Source organism: Bombyx mandarina, chromosome 17, assembly GCF_030267445.1.
Source record: "Bombyx mandarina strain Sakado chromosome 17, ASM3026744v2".
Taxonomy (NCBI): domain Eukaryota; kingdom Metazoa; phylum Arthropoda; class Insecta; order Lepidoptera; family Bombycidae; genus Bombyx; species Bombyx mandarina.
Window position 1 is genome coordinate 11,825,436 of NC_143223.1, and position 16,222 is coordinate 11,841,657.

Sequence of the window (16,222 nt, forward strand, 5' to 3'; positions counted from 1 at the left end):
TTTTTTTATAAATTATTTACATATACCTTTTTTTTCTTAATCAATAAAGTACTCAAAATGTATCGAGATTGAATTTTATTTAGAAAAAAAAAAAAAAAATACAAAAATGAAGCCATAAATTCGCAATTCCGGAAAATCGAAAACTTCCAAATTTCACTTTACAAAATGGAGTCAAATAAAAATAAACAACTTGCAACGTTTTCAACGAAAACAAAGTCAATATACGTAATTTCTAACTTCAACGCTCTGCACGTCGTCGTTACTCCAAAGGGTTTGAACCTCGTATTCAGACTCCTGAAGGCTCACACCCTGGTCCCGGCGCACCCAACGAGCTCGCACTAAGCGCGCGATTTCCAACCACATCCGAGCTTCTAGCACTGCAATATTATTTGCCATCTTGACTATTATTAAGGCGTTCAAATCGCGCAGGCTTTTCAACTGTGACACGTACTCAATACATATTCACAAAGAACTCGATTGTGGAGATGAAGAAATCGTGTAAAATTTCTGCCGAAAGCAGTCATGCGCATTCCAGTTTGAAGGTTTGTAGGTAGACGAGCATACGGCCCACCTGATGGTAAGTGGTTACCGTCGCCCATGGACTTCAGCAATGCCAGGAGTAGAGCCAAGCCGCTGCCTACCGCTAAGTACTCTCCACAAGCCTCGTTTGAAGAAGGATATGTCATAGCGCTCGGGAAACACCGTGGAGGGGAGCTCATTCCAAAGTCGGACGGTACGTAGCAAAAAAGATCTCTGGAAGCGCACTGTGGATGAACGCACTGGCTCTAGGTATTATGGATGAACTGTACTCCGGTGAGGACGGTGCGGTGGTTTTTTTTTTTTTTTTTTTTTTTTTTATGATTGAAAGTTTACTGGTGGCCCGAAGGCCTTTCCAGTTTCACCAGGACAGGTGGGCGAGCAAAGGCTCAGCCAAGAGGGGTGGGATTTGCTAACAACTGCCCGAGCGCCTCCGAAGGAGACCTAACAACTCAAGAGCAATTGTTTCGCGAATGAATCTACTACCGGATCGGAATCGCGACCCGCTGAGAAGATCCGGCGAGAAACTCAGCGGGCTGATGCATGGGTTAGGTTGCACGTCGACCTCTTTGTCGAGTTCGACGAGTACGGTTACCGGGGTCCCTAAGCCTGCCCCTAGAATTAGAGCTGAAGGCATCTAATGCAAAGGTTATTGGATCTGATGGATCCGTAAGGACGTGTCTAGGGCGTCGACGGTGACTGGCTCCTGCATGATCAGAATTCGGGGAGTAGTCAGCGGCGGCAACGATAAGGCGATTATCATGACGCATAGCCTTATCGAAGTATCGTTCCGACGCTGACTTCATGTATTTCCGAATTGATTCGAGGCCCAGGTCGTCGTGTAGGTCAACGTTCCTCACGAACCACGGAGCCCCGACAGCTAACCTGCAAAAGCGGGATTGTAGGGATTGGAGGGTGTCTATGTGTGTGCGGGCCGCGTGAGCGAACACCACACTCGCGTAAGTCATGACGGGCCTTATGCAAGTTTTGTAAAGTGTCACCTTGTTCCGAAGGGACATTTTACTCCGCTTACAGATCATGGGGTAGAGTCTACCGAGAATAAACGCGGCACGGTCACGGACTGATTTTATATGCGGGCGGAATGTCATCGATGCATCCAGGGTAACGCCCAGGTACTTGACCTTCCTGGCCCAGGGTATGGGTTGTCTAAAGAGAGTAATCGGGGGTGTGAGATTCCTCCTCCTAATCCGGGAGGAAATCCGTGTGGAGCTTCCCCTCTGAAATAGCACCGCAGTACTTTTCGCTGGGTTGATGTCTATGCGCCATTTTCGGAACCACTGTCCTAGGGCTAGGGCTGCGCTCTGAAGCTTCTTCGCGATTAGGGACTTATTTCTACTAGAATAGTAAACAGTCGTGTCGTCGGCGAATAAAGCTAAATGGGTCGGCGGCGACCGGGGAATATCGTTGACGAATAAGCTAAATAGGAGGGGTGAGAGGACAGAGCCTTGCGGGACTCCAGCTGTGAGAGGTCGTGGGGAGGAGCGGGTTCCCTCGACTCGATATCGAAAAGAGCGGTTCGACAAGAAGTCCCGTATGATGAGCACGAGACTATCTGGCACGCCCATGTTGAATAGTTTGAAAATCAAACCATTGTGCCAGACTTTGTCGAACGCTTTTGCGACGTCGAAGAAGAGAGCTCCCGTGTATAACGGTTTTGGTCGATTAAGCCCCACAAGAATGTGCTCCGTGAGGCGGTGCACCTGTTGAACGCATGAGTGATTTGTACGGAATCCGAATTGTTCATCGATGAGAATGCCCTTGGATGAGACGAAGTCTCTGAGGCGTTTGTAGAGCAGACGCTCATACAGTTTGCCTAGAGACATGAGGAGGCTAATCGGGCGGTAGCTCGTCGGATGATTTTTTGGTTTACCGGGTTTATGTATGCCGATAACGTCCGCTTCTTTCCACACCGCGGGAAAGATACAGTTCGCCATAGCGGCATTGAAAATAGATGCCAACATCACGATGAGTTGGACGGGTAGAAGTTTGATAACGCGGTTAGATATACCGTCGGAACCGGGAGCCTTGCGAGGACGTAGGTCTTTGATCAAGTCTTTAACTTCTATCGGGGTGACGGGTGGTAACGCATCCGATGGTGGCAAGGAGGCTCTGCGTTCTACCTCACTGTCTACTAATTCTACATGAACAGGGTCCACGGATTGAGTGCTGGGCGTGCACTGGGTTTGCAATGTATCGGCCAGCAGCTCTGCTTTTTCGTCATCATCGAACGCCGCGAGTCGGCCTGAGGGGCCTACGAGGGGGGGCATAGTTACTACCGTATCCGATTTGAGAGTACGAGCTAAGCGGTAGTAAGACCTTTGGGAGGGCGCGAGTCCTTCTAAGAAATCAGACCATCTGGCATCTCGGACTTCGGCGATGCGAGACTTTACGTCGCGTTGTAGGGCACGCATTCGAATACGATTTTCCGCGGTAGGATACCTGTCGTAGGCGCGTATCGAGGCGTTCTTAGCTCTAAGGAGTTCCCTAATATCGTCGGACAATTTGAAGCGGTGAAGGAAGTCCTCCGCTACAACTTGTTTCGATGACCTATCTAATGTCGAGGTGATGTGTGACGTTAAGATGTCTATGGCTTCAGCGGTATCCTGAGGAGACGGGATAGAGTTCGGGTTAAACGGGAGCGATGGTGGATCAGATTCAGCCAGGCTGATGCCCAGCGTGTGCCAATCCACCACAGTCTTCGTGACGGGAAAGGAATCGGGAGCGCGACCGAGCTTCATAACGACGGGACGGTGGTCTGAATCTAACTCTGAAACTACTTCGATCGAGTGTAAGCGCAGAGTTACGTTTTTTAATAACGCTATGTCGAGTATATCCGGGCGATGCGCGATATTTAGCGGGTAGTGAGTCGGGGTTAGCGGAGCGACGATATCGAAGGCGAGATCATCGACTAACGCGTCAAGCCGCCTGCCATTCGGGGTTGTGGTGTGTGAGTTCCACCTGATGTGTTTACAATTTAGGTCGCCCGCCAGAATGACAGAGCTCCCCATACCGAGCAGCGCCTCGATATCACTGCTTAGAACGATCTTATCCGGTGGAAGATAAACGGACGCGATAACGATCGGCGCGTGTCCCGTCAGTGAGATTCGGCACACTGATGCTTCGATATTAGCGAGCGCGGGAGGATCGAGCGGGACGCAATGCAGGGCTCTTCTATAGTAAATGACGGTACCACCACCACGGGCAGAGAGCCTGTCGTTCCTGACCATGTTATAGTTCGCGATTTTAGGGTCACGGCGCGCGGGCTTAAGTAGGGTCTCCTGCACTAAAAAGATATCAATTTGATAGTCACACAAAAAGTCAGAAACCTGATCACGTTGATTTGCGAGACCGTAAGCGTTAAAAAATCCTATCGTTACGGATAGGGGCTTTATTCTACTTATATACGCCATTGATTACCGGCGGAGTGAGGGGAGGACGTACGTATTTAATGACGCGTATACGTCGGCGTATTCCTGCACAACGGCGATAAAGTGTTGTGCAGTGGAGGCAGCGCGAATGGCGTCGCCCAAAGCGTTAACGCGCTCAAAGTTGATCGACTGAAAGAAGTCGATCGCTAAAGCGAGATTTTCGGACGCGGTTGGAGGGCAAGTCGCGGGAGAGGGACGAGTCGCGGGGGCGGGACGAATCGTGGAGGAGGGAGTTGTAGCCGTGTTCGTGTACGGCAGCGGTTTTGCCCAGGCCGAGACACTGGGCACCGCCGCCGGAACGAACGCTGGCTTAGCCTGCGACGCAGAGGGTGCCGAGGCTTTGATGTCTGGGCCGGAAGCTCGGAGGCGGTTTTGGCGGGCGACGCGGCGATTTATTTTAGGGGCTCGGGGGCAACCACGGTAATTCGCGGGGTGACCCTGTGTTCGACACAGGACGCAGCTAGGCGGTTCCGTCGCGGTTATTTGGTCGCGAGCGCAGAGGGCCGTGGCGTGATCGCCCAAACACTTAACACATCGGGGGCGCGCGTGACAGTTACGGGAAGAGTGCCCGTACAATTGACAGTTATGGCACTGGCTAGGAGTGCCTTTTTTATGGGGGGCTTCGATGGCGATACCGGAGAGCCTACAGACGGTCTGTGTGTTGAAGATTTTCTTACCCTCGGGGGTAGGCTGGAGGGTGACTAGAACCATATTATATGGCTCCCTACCGCGACCGGTGTGCATACGGTGCACAGAATTCACTGGAAAGCCCTGTTCTAACAGATCGGCCTTGACGAGCTCTACATCTAACTCTTTAGGGATTCCGCGTATTACAACGCGGAGTTCGCGCTCCTCCTGGAGCGTATAAGTATGGAAACTTATACGTTCCTTACGGAGGTAAGAAGAGAGGGCCCTATGGTCGTCGGGTGTTTGAACCTTAATTTGAATGCCGTTCGCGAGGTTACGGGCATTCATGAAATTTATATTTTTGGCCTTAAGGGCCAGGCAAACTCGATCCCAAGCTGCCTTCTCCTGAAGGATAACCGGGGGAGGGGCCTGGGTTTTATTTTGTGCCACCGGACGCGGCGACGGAGTGGCACGGGCTGGGGGCGCAACGGGAGTCTGAGGGCGGGGGCGCGACGCGTTCACGGCTTTGCTAATTTTAGCGGCCGCGGGAGCTCGAGACTCCGCGGCACGCTTCTTACCCTTCTGTACCAGGGTGAATCCATCCGTCGATGAGGCGGGGGCGAGGTCGACCTCCATGTCCGAGTCAGAATCGGAGCACGAGGAGGCGGGTGCAGGCGACCTACGAGCAAGTGTAGGTGTTTTAGAGGGCGCGACGGAGGCCGCGGATGATCGCTCAGCTGAAACGATGGTCACGGCGGACGACGCAGCAGCTTTTCTCGCCAGTATAGGCGACACGGGAGCGGCAGGCACGACAGAGGCTGCGGTGCTCAATGCAGAAGCTCTGCACGCAGGTACAGGCGACGCAGGAGCAGCGAGCGCGGCGGAGTCCTCGAGAGGGCTCGCAGTGTGATTGGCCTTGAAGGCCAGAAACTCTGAGGCGAGCTGTGGGTGGCGAAGTCGGAGGAATTCCGCGAATACAGCGTCCATGATCGCTGAGTACCCAGGTGGGGCGGCCCCGGGTCTTGAAAACACTCGCCTTGCGGCGAGGCCCCAACTACTCGGACCTGAGCGGTTCTATTGAACACAGGTGGCAATGCGGCGCGATTACTACAGGACAAAGAAAAGCTCAACAAAACAGAAATTACAAAAAGAAACAAAACAAATAAATACTTGCAGGAAAACACTTTGTCGGCAAATGTTCCACGAACACAAAAATAACTAAAACAAAACAAATAAAAGCTTCCAGGAAACACACTTGGTCGGCAGATGTATCACGAACACAGGCCGCGCGAACAATGGCCGGGCTAACAAAAGCCGGGCGAACAAAGACCGGGCGATCGAGTGGACAATGAGCACGTCCGCACGTGACGGGTGCCTCTATCGGAATGGTGCGGTGGTAAAAACGAGACGGTTGTATCATCTCAGAGTTTACCTTCCTTTAGCTTTTACTTCTTTCTGTTCTGCTCAATTTTAATATTACCAGCTGCATATTCTACTTTACTAAATAGTTACTCACAAAATAAAAATGAAAATGCCGTAAAAACGAGACGGTTGTATCATCTCAGAGTTTACCTTCCTTTAGCTTTTACTTCTTTCTGTTCTGCTCAATTTTAATATTACCAGCTGCATATTCTACTTTACTAAATAGTTACTCACAAAATAAAAATGAAAATGCCGTCAGGAATAAGGCGTTGATATTTCCATCTACAACAGCCATCGTATAAACCAGTGCTCCAGCGGTCGGGGCTTGCCGAAGAAGCAGGCCCCGCAAAGAGGCTCCCAACCAAGGTAAAAAGAAATACTCGCTCAAAGGTGACCGCTGTGAACATAAAAACGTTTTTAGACTCCCCGCGCACTAAGCAACCTGGCTGCGGAAACCAGACGAATAAATGGCGTTGTATGGGAGCCCGCGCACACAAGCAGCCCGGAACTCTTGGCTGCGGCAGAAAATACTACGCGCCTGTTGCACGGCAGCCAATTGACCACTTCGATAAAGCGGCACGACACGAAAACCCTCTCATCGTGGCCGCCGGTAACTACATTCCCGATCCTGCGGACAGAATGGAAAGAAGTCGACGTCGCCCCAAACACGTCATTTCGAATCCTCCTGATCCACTAACGGTGCTTTTAGGTACCTCAAGCACCGGTCATCATTTTCTTCGAACCCGTCGCTTGCGACGAAGGGCTTGGTGAGCACGGCTCTTGCTAAGGTTCGTGTTAGGAACGTCGTTAACCTACTAGTTAAGGTTACGCTGAAATAGCCTCTCAAGCCTCTCTAGGCTCTCAGCTTAGGTAGGAAAAAAAAGCCAATTGACTGCCCGCAGCCAGAGCGAGTGTTGGCGAATGTATGTGGCTGCTGTCAGTCCCCGCGCACTTGCTGTGCCAGCCAATGCATATTCGTTTTGCCAAATGCCGGCTATATGACAGAGCATGCTTTTACAATCTCTTGTATTTAAAAAAACCGGTCTGGGTAATGTGTGAATCTTTAAAATAGTTATAGAACGAGCCTTTTGAATGTCGTTTTAGAAAAAGAGGATGAATCCAATAACTTTTCTCTGCTTTGCGTTTTTTACGAGATAAAGTTCAAATCGCTTGACGAAAAGATCATAAATTGGCATGGATTGGCTGCTATAACTGGTTGCTCAAATATTTCGATTGCCGCAGCCAGGCTGCCTAGTGCGCGAGGAGCCTTAAAGAAAACATCCTACAATCAAATTACAAAAACTCCACAATGACTTGGCTAAAATATTTGCATCTGTAATCTTAGTAGTAATAACTAAAAATAATCGTTGCTAAAGTTAACAAGTTTTGAATAAAGAAAACATATATTTTAAAATGTTATGTTTTATGTCACCTACTTAATCTTTATATTTGTACAGATGCAGATTTTCATTTTAAAAACAATATCACGAAACGACAATTAAATTTGCGTTCGTGGCTATCTAACTCATTTCGCAGATAGGAGGAGTTCAGTGTACAGACAGACATCCGTCGAGAGAGTCCAACGGAGGTAACATTTCTCGGTTATATTTTACTTTGTTTTTTATTGAATATACATATAAAACTTTAATGCAAAAGTTATATCAAGGACGATTTAAGCGTACCGACAGCTATGTTATTATGAAAATCAATAAATAACTATCAGATTATAATTTTCAATTTTGAGCACTCGGCAACATAGAAGTAATCAAATGAATATCGTGGCCTAGGATACATTCCTAGTTCAGAACTTGCAACTTCGAAGGAGCGCAATATACCACATCCTATTACGTACACCTGGTTTTCATTTGTTATCAGGATCCATAGACGTCTCCAGGACAACGCGCCTGAAGCTACCCAACTTGTGACATAAGAAAGATCAATTCCTTGTTAGAACGGCTGTCCAAGTTTTTTTTTTTTATTGCTTAGGTTGGTGAACGAGCTCACAGCCCACCTGGTCTCAAGTGGTTACTGGAGTCCATAGACATCTACAACGTAAATGCCGCCACCCACCTTGAGAAATGGGTTCTAAAGTCTCAGTATAGTTACGACGGCTGCCCCACCCTTCAAACCGAAACGCATTATTGCTTCACGGCAGAAATAGGCGGGTGGTGGTACCTACCCGTGCGGACTCACAAGAGGTCTTACCACCAGTAAACGCAAGAATACATAATTGCTTCATATTAGAAATAGGAGGCAAGGCAATACCACCTACCCGTGCTTAATCAAAATACGCCCCACTTCTAGTGATTACACAAATTTAATAGAAACCTAAACTATTTTTTATATTCTTAGTTATAGCTCAGCATGGTTAAAGCACGTAAATACGTTGTCAAGAAATATTTCGAAGGTGTTCCGAAGCGAGACGATTTCGAGATCACAGAGTTTGTACTGCCAGCATTGAAAGACGGCGAAATACTAGTCAAGGTAGAATGGATCAGTCTAGACCCTTATCAACGAGCTTACAACAGGCAATACCAATTACCATACGACCAATTCGGCTACCAAATAGGAATCGTTCAAGAATCTATGGATAATAATTTTCCAATCGGCGTACGGGTGGTCTCACACAAAGGCTGGTTTGACTATTGCATTATAAATCCAAGTATACCTGATGCTACAGGAAATAAACCATACATACTGCCCGATCTGAAAGGACTGCCAAATTCATTGGGCGTCGGTGCTGGGGGAATGCATGGCGCGACAGCATATTTTGGTTTCTTGGAAATTTGCAAACCTAAGCCCGGCGAAACGGTAGTAGTGACAGGGGCCGCCGGAGCCGTTGGTTCTTTGGTAGGGCAGATAGCGAAGATAAAGGGATGCAAAGTGATTGGCTTCACAGGATCTGACGAGAAGGTTGAGTGGCTTGAGAAAGAAATAGGTTTTGACAAAGCTTTTAATTACAAAACCGTGAATATTCCAACGGCATTAAAACAAATCGCCCCTAAAGGTGTTGACTGCTATTTTGACAACGTTGGCGGGGAAATTAGTAGTCAGATCATAAGTCAAATGAACTTATTCGGTAGGATCTCCGCATGTGGCAGTATCAGTGCCTACAACGACAACCCTACAAAGCTGCCCAAAGCCACAATAATACAGCCTTCTATAGTGATGAAACAATTGAAAATTGAAGGTTTCATAGTGTGGCGTTGGGGGGATCGGTGGCCTGCCGCCATATCTGAAATTGTGGACTGGATCAAAAGTGGACAACTGAAGGCTAAGGAGCACATTACAGAAGGTTTTGACAATCTTTACGAAGCCTTAATAGGAGTGATGGCGGGAGAAAATATCGGAAAAGCTGTGCTTAAAGTCTAAATTTCATTAATTTCTTTTAAATTAATATTATAAAATTTGTTATCTATACCGAAATAGTTATTCATAAAATACCGAGGTTGGGTTAATAATTTAAATGTCGCTTGTATAAGTTATTTTACTTTATCTAATATGTATAAACTCGAATAGATCTGACTTGCACTAAAATATGTGTTAACATGTAATTATTTATTTAAATATTTATTTAAATTTCTTCAGCTTCCAAAGAAAAATTTTTCACGGTTCCTTTCAACTTGTAAACAATTAAAATTTACAAGTAACAAACTGTATTTTAACATCGTACTCCACCGCATTTCCTATATTTCCGTTAGGTAGCAACCAATACGTCAGTAAAATTAACAACACCAATTTTCATTTTTATAATAATCTCTTTTTTTGGTGCCGTTTTTTATTATTTTAGGGGTTCTACCTCGTGGTCTTTTTCCATCCACTTGGTCAGAGATTATTAATTTATCCAAGCTATCGTCATCCTTTCTGACAATGTGGCCAAGGTCTTCTAAAACTCTACGCAAGCAGATAGTGGAAAACCTACTCTGTATCTTGTAGTATTGACAATGTTGGCGCGACGTGCTCTCCGGGATATCGCCAGCATCCTTCGCTAGCACCACGTCTCGAATGCATCAATACGTTCGCGACCAGTTATCTTCAAGGTCCATGTCTCAGCGCCGTACAAGAATATGGAGAACACCAGAGCGCACACAAGCTTAATCTTGGTTTTCCGAGAGATGTTGTTGTCTTTCCATATCTTATAAAGTTGCGCCATGGCCCTCTTTTGCCGTTACGATTCTTCTTCGTATCTAATCTTTTTACGAGCTATTACTACTAATGTTTGCGCCCAGATATACAAAGTTGTCAACTATCTCTAAGTCAAGTCTCTTTGTGAGCTCAAGCTTGCCTAATCTGTCACCATGATCTGAGTATTGGACCTGTTGATTGAAAGACAGTTCAGCGCTGATGAGTTCCATCCTAAAAATCTTCTATGGCTCCATATCTATATAAAATTTGATTTGCTGGAAGAAAAATCAGTATTGATTTAAAGTCGTCTTTGTAGAGGTTTTCTAAATGCGAATATTCTTGTCGTGTCCTTTTTTGTGTAAAATAAATATAAAGAACGTATAATAAATAGTTGTAAAATGTTTGAACAAGACACATTGCATGATTCTTTGGTCATTGAAGCTGTTTACTTTATTATTAGATATATTTTTTATAAACCAACTAGCGACCCGCCCTCGCTTCGCTTCGGAAACTGTAATTTATTATTAATTTCTCCACTATTTACTGGATGTTATTATACATAAAAACCTTTCTTTCAATCACTATCTATTAAAAAAACCGCATCAAAATCCGTAGTTTATATATAGTTAGTATAGTATAGTTATAGTAAATTGCGTAGTTTTAAAGATTTAAGCATACAGGGACAGAGAAAGCGACTTTGTTTTATACTATGTAGTGATAATAAATAAATATTCTGTAATGGGGGACCAGAGGCTATTTTTGGCGTGATAATACCTTAAAAATCGATGAGCACTTGTTGCACGCAGCAAGCACGATCGACGCCAGGGTTGGCTTGTGACACATTTCTCTCTTCTCCCGTGACGTCACAGCTATATTAAATCGAATAGCTCTGCTACTAACATTATCACGTTAAACTATCGTCCATAAACCGGCTTTACAGATAACCAATTATTATTTTTATATCAAATTTATGTTAGAAGTCGTCATGGCCTACAAGATAAGACGTTCGATGCACCGGTGTTCGAATCCAGCAGGCGGGTACAAATTTTTCTAATGAAATACGTACTCGACAAATGTTCACGATTGACTTCCACGGTGAAAGAATAACATTGTGTAATAAAAATAAAACCTGCAAAATTATAATTTGCGTAATTACTGATGATAGGACCTCTTGTGAGTCCACGCGGGTAGGTACCACCAGCCTGCCTATTTCTGCCGTGAAGCAGTAATGCGTTTCGGTTTGAAGGGTGGGGCAGCCGTTGTAACTATACTTGAAACCTAAGAACTTATATCTAAAGGTGGGTGGCGCATTTAAGTTGTAAATGTCTATGGGCTCCAATAACCACTTAACATCAGGTGGGCTGTGAGCTCGTCCACTCATTTAAGCAATAAAAAAAAAAAAGTCAATACAAATACATTTCGACGTTTCTCCCGATAAGGAAACCCTAGACCGCGAGGTTAAAACGTATTTGGTCGCTTTTTAATGAGCAGCGCTGCCGACTTAACCTAATAGGTGTATGGCTTTAATACATACTACCTGGAGCCACTGCGGTCATCCACAGTGCGTTTCCAGAGGTCTTTTTTTTTGCCACGTACCATCCGGCTGTGGAATGAGCTCCCCTCCACGGTGTTTCCCGAGAGCTATGACATGTCCTTCTTCAAACGAGGCTTGTGGAGAGTATTAAGCAGTAGGCAGCGGCTTGGCTCTGCTCCTGGCATTGCTGAAGTCCATGGGCGATGGTAACCACTTACCATCAGGTGGGCCGTACGCTCGTCTGCCTACAAAGGCAATAAAAAAAAGAGCAGCGCACTATCTTCTTTCTGTTTGTTATCTTTCAAAAGATTTGCACTTAGCGTAATCTACACTAAATTGACAGCATTGTATTCACAAATACAATTTAAGCTATTTAACGTTTAGATACTTAAATATTTGATGTGTTGGGTGCTTAAGTACCACCTACACGCACGAAAAGGCCTTCTTAAATTAAAACATATTCCTTTGTCCAGCAGTGGACGTCCGTCAGCTGATATTTAATATTGTAAAATCTATATACCTAGTCTTGTCATATATACTGAGACAAAGGAAAAAAAAATTCTATTGCAAATAACATTTCTTACTTTTACAGTGTGCTAGTTTAACACATAAATATAAAACAATTTAAAGTATTAAAAACGTATTCGAAGTGGTCTCCATTGGCTGCAATACAGTCCTTTAAACGTTGAGGCCAGTTATCAATAGAAGCACACACTCTTTCCATGGGAAAAATTTTCACTGCCAATCGTACGGATTGTTTTAGGGACTCCAAATTATCATGGCGTTTAGAGCAAGCCGTACTCTCTAAAACTGACCATAAATCATAATCCAGCGGATTAAGATCGGGACTAGACGACTGCCAGTCTTCAGCTCTGATGAAGTCCGAAACGTTCGTTACCAACCAAGACTGCGTAGACCGAGCTTTATGACCTGGCGCCGAGTCTTGCTGGAAGGACCACTCTTGATTATTGAACAAGGTGTTGTTAAGGGGCTTCACTACATTCTCAAAAATGGTATCTTGTTACACTTGTGCCGATGTTTTGATACCTTTTTCACAAAAGTATGGCTCAGTCACTCCTTCATAGCTAATACCCTACCAAACCATCACTGAAGTCGGATAGTGCCCACGTTGCACTCTGTCGACTAATTGGGAAGCTTCCTTAGAGCTTTGAGCATAAAAACGGTAATTGTGTTTGTAAAAATGTTGCTCAATTGTAAAAAAATTCTCATCCGTAAACAAAAGTTTTCTATGACCTCCCTTTGCGTGCCGCTTCAGTAGTTGTTTCGATTTTACCACCCTATTCTCTTTTAAATTATCAGTTAAGAAATGACCAGTACGTCTGTTATAGGCTGCAAGTCCTAAGTCATTTTTTAAATACGCGACATGGTTCTAGGTGCTATCTTCATCTCCCGAGATAAAATCTTTTGCTTTCGGACAGGATTTCTTCGAATTCTTTCGCTTACTGCTTTGACCACCTTTTTCGTACGAACACTACGTGGACGGCCAGATCTTTTTCTGTCACAAACAGAGGAGGTCTCATTGCACCTATTAATAGCCCGGTACGCAAACATCTTACTAATACCAAGCGTATGGAGAATTTTAAAAATTGCATTTGGCTCCATACCTACTTTGTGTAATGCAATCACAGCGATTCGGTTCTCTTTATCACCCCACTCCATTTTAATATCGCAAAATATTGTACAATGTATTGGCGCCAAAATGAGAAAACTCAATGAGCAATCATATAAAAATGACATTCCAAATTCAAATGTAATATTTTGTTTATTTTTAATTGTAACAGTATTTATGGCCAGACTAAGTATATAAAAATGAATTGCTGTTCGTTAGTCTCGCTAAAACTCGGGAACGACTAGACCGATTTGGCTAATGTTGGCCTTGAATTTTTTGTGGAAGTCCAAAGAAGGTTTAAAAGTTAAATAAATATGAAAATGCTCGGAATTAAATAAAATTAACAATTTTGTTTTTCCTTTGATATGTCCTCCATCGGACGGATTCCTTTTGTTTGTTTTAATTTTATTTTATACAAAAGTTTAGGTATTTTATTTATCTATTGAGGCACTACGAAGACTGCCGGGTCTGCTAGTATTTTATAATAATAGGATTTCCCACACATAAGTCTGTAACATAATCATGAATATGAATTCCTATAGTTTGCTGATTAGCCCTAACGCTTTGATATCGCATAATATCGATAAAGATATTTATTATCTGATAAACTATTACATACTATTGTATTATTTGAAATTTGTAAGTCAGTCGTACGCTATAATTAAAATGACGAAGGCACGTAAATACGTTGTTAACAAATTCTTTGAGGGCGTACCGAAGCGGGAGGATTTCGACATTGTGGAGTACGATCTTCCACCAGTGGGAAACGGTGACATATTAGTGAAAACGGAATGGATCAGCGTAGACCCTTACCAGCGAGCCTACAATTCACATCAAAAGCCGCCTTACGACACGTTCGGTTTCCAAGTTGGCGTCGTGGAAGATTCAAAAAATCCAAAGTTTCCCGTTGGCACCAGGGTAGTGTCGCACAAAGGCTGGTGTGACAAATACGTGTTTAACACTAATAATTCCGGCGATGTAGTACTTAATGTATTTGATCGAGTTTACAAGCTACCCAACTTAAAAGGTTTGTCACATTCTCTGGGAATTGGAGCCGTGGGTATGCCGGGTGCCACAGCCTACTTCGGATTCTTGGATATTTGCAAACCGAAGCCCGGCGAGACAGTAGTTGTGACGGGAGCGGCCGGCGCTGTTGGTTCTCTCGTCGGTCAGATAGCAAAGATTAAGGGGTGCACAGTTATCGGTTTTGCCGGTTCGGATGACAAAGTTAAATGGCTGGAAGAGGAACTCGGCTTCGATAAAGCGCTCAATTACAAGACGGTCGACGTATCTTTAGCGCTTAAAGAATCCGCACCAAATGGCATCGACTGTTATTTCGATAATGTCGGTGGCGAAATAAGCAGCCAAATAATGAGCCAGATGAACGATTTTGGCAGAGTTTCTGTATGCGGCAGCATCAGCTCTTACAATGAAAACTTGAACAACTTGCCAAAAGCTAGTATCATTCAACCATCTGTGGTGTTTAAGCAACTGAAAATAGAAGGGTTTATTGTTTCGCGGTGGTTGGAGCATTGGTCGGAAGCATTCTCCAACCTAACCGAATGGATCCTCAGTGGAAAATTGAAAGCAAGAGAACATACTACAGAAGGTTTTGACAATATCTACGACGCATTTGTTGGTATGTTAGCCGGTGAGAATTATGGTAAAGCTGTTGTCAAAGTATAAGTAATATCCATATATATTCGTATATATAATAAACTATTAATTTGAAGACCTTATTTTTCTTACCACATTCGATGAATTCCATATAAGAAGACAGCTTATCAATATGACGAGAGTATCAGAAGCTTCCACACACCATAGCACACCTTCGGAAAACACATCAGAAATGTATAATTCTAAGTATAAAAAAATAGGAGTGTGCGTTGAACCACAGATAATACACATAAATTAGTTACGTTGAACAAGGGAATGTATTTCATCAAAATAACTAGGTACATATCGATTTGTGTGAAAAAAATAACAACCCTAAAAATGCTCTGGAAACAGTTTGTTCTTTGATTTTTCGCTAGTCGCTGATATACCAAACTATTTTCCTGGTTTAATTTGGCGTTTATTATTGTCATGTTTTATAGGACGTTCCGAATGCATACGTTTTCGTGGTCACGGCCGAGTGAGCACTTATTCGTTATTATTTCAATATTGACCTTGCTGATGTGACGTGTGTATACATGACGATAATAAATGCAACATGAAAGTCCTAAAAGCAGTTTATCCCTTTTGACTGTCATGTGGGTCACGGGTGACCTACGTAGCGTACTGAAGTAGTTATGTCTGGAAGTACTTGGGATGACTGACGTCTTCAAGGTTTTTAAGCTGAAGTACAATTCCCTATCGCCGACATTAGAAATTTTAAATTAATTTAAAATTATTTTTTTAGAGATACACAAACAGACATTTATTATAATCTTCCCAAGTTCCTGTAATTACCAAAAGCTGCGACCGGCTGTATCAAAAAACACTCACGCGAAACATCAATGTCGTCGATATATAGTTTATCTTCTTTACTCATCAGCATGTAGTGTAAGTCATTGGCCAGGGGTTCGCGATCGAAAGTGACCACCTCGAATTTGACGTTAGACACGATACCGAGCACAAAGCACACTAATGCCGCGAAACTTGGCGACAAACTAGACCTCGAGGACTTGGCGTTCAGTTTCTCGGCTTGAGCGAAAGTCTGGAGTCTTATGTACTGAAAACTAGTCTCTAAGAAATCTAGCAGCGCCCCTATTAACGGAACATCTGATTTCGAGAACGTCATGTGCTTTGGTAGCTCGGGAGCGTCGCCGTCTGCCATAACGTGAATTTAGTTTTCCAACAAACCAAAAAATTCAATAATTCAAAAAAAATTAAAACCGTGTGACGGCCACACCACGA

At 44.2% G+C, this 16,222-nt stretch overlaps 4 protein-coding genes across 4 annotated transcripts in view; 2 read left to right on the top strand and 2 right to left on the bottom strand.

Moving 5' to 3' along the window:
• Window positions 1–16,222, bottom strand: part of LOC114240653 (soluble calcium-activated nucleotidase 1) — a 441,880-nt gene that overhangs the window by 343,830 nt on the left and 81,828 nt on the right. The gene's annotated exons all lie outside the window — the stretch shown is intronic.
• On the bottom strand, window positions 61–16,197 carry LOC114240637 (uncharacterized). The gene is made up of 4 exons (XM_028171257.2): window positions 15,812–16,197; window positions 15,074–15,153; window positions 6,270–6,432; window positions 61–377 (listed from the first exon to the last, which is right to left on the bottom strand). Exons 1-4 carry the CDS (start codon window positions 16,140–16,142, stop codon window positions 217–219), a joined length of 735 nt encoding a protein of 244 aa, XP_028027058.1. The 5' UTR covers window positions 16,143–16,197; the 3' UTR covers window positions 61–216.
• Window positions 8,010–9,561, top strand: LOC114240636 (prostaglandin reductase 1). Its single transcript, XM_089734099.1, has one exon. The coding sequence runs from the start codon at window positions 8,400–8,402 to the stop codon at window positions 9,405–9,407; it is 1,008 nt and encodes a 335-aa protein (XP_089590225.1). The 5' UTR covers window positions 8,010–8,399; the 3' UTR covers window positions 9,408–9,561.
• LOC114240635 (prostaglandin reductase 1) lies at window positions 13,800–15,056 on the top strand. The gene has a single exon (XM_089734137.1). It carries the CDS (start codon window positions 13,847–13,849, stop codon window positions 15,008–15,010), a length of 1,164 nt encoding a protein of 387 aa, XP_089590263.1. The 5' UTR covers window positions 13,800–13,846; the 3' UTR covers window positions 15,011–15,056.

Coding starts and splice junctions, on each gene's coding strand:
- LOC114240636 (XM_089734099.1), top strand. CDS start 8,400: ATGGTTAAAGCACGTAAATACGTTGTCAAGAAATATTTCGAAGGTGTT.
- LOC114240635 (XM_089734137.1), top strand. CDS start 13,847: ATGAATATGAATTCCTATAGTTTGCTGATTAGCCCTAACGCTTTGATA.
- LOC114240637 (XM_028171257.2), bottom strand. CDS start 16,142: ATGGCAGACGGCGACGCTCCCGAGCTACCAAAGCACATGACGTTCTCG. Junction 15,154..15,811: donor CGACGACATTGATGTTTCGC/GTGAGTGTTTTT, acceptor TGTTTTCCGAAG/GTGTGCTATGGTGTGTGGAA. Junction 378..6,269: donor GGCATTTTCATTTTTATTTT/GTGAGTAACTAT, acceptor ATAATATTGCAG/TGCTAGAAGCTCGGATGTGG.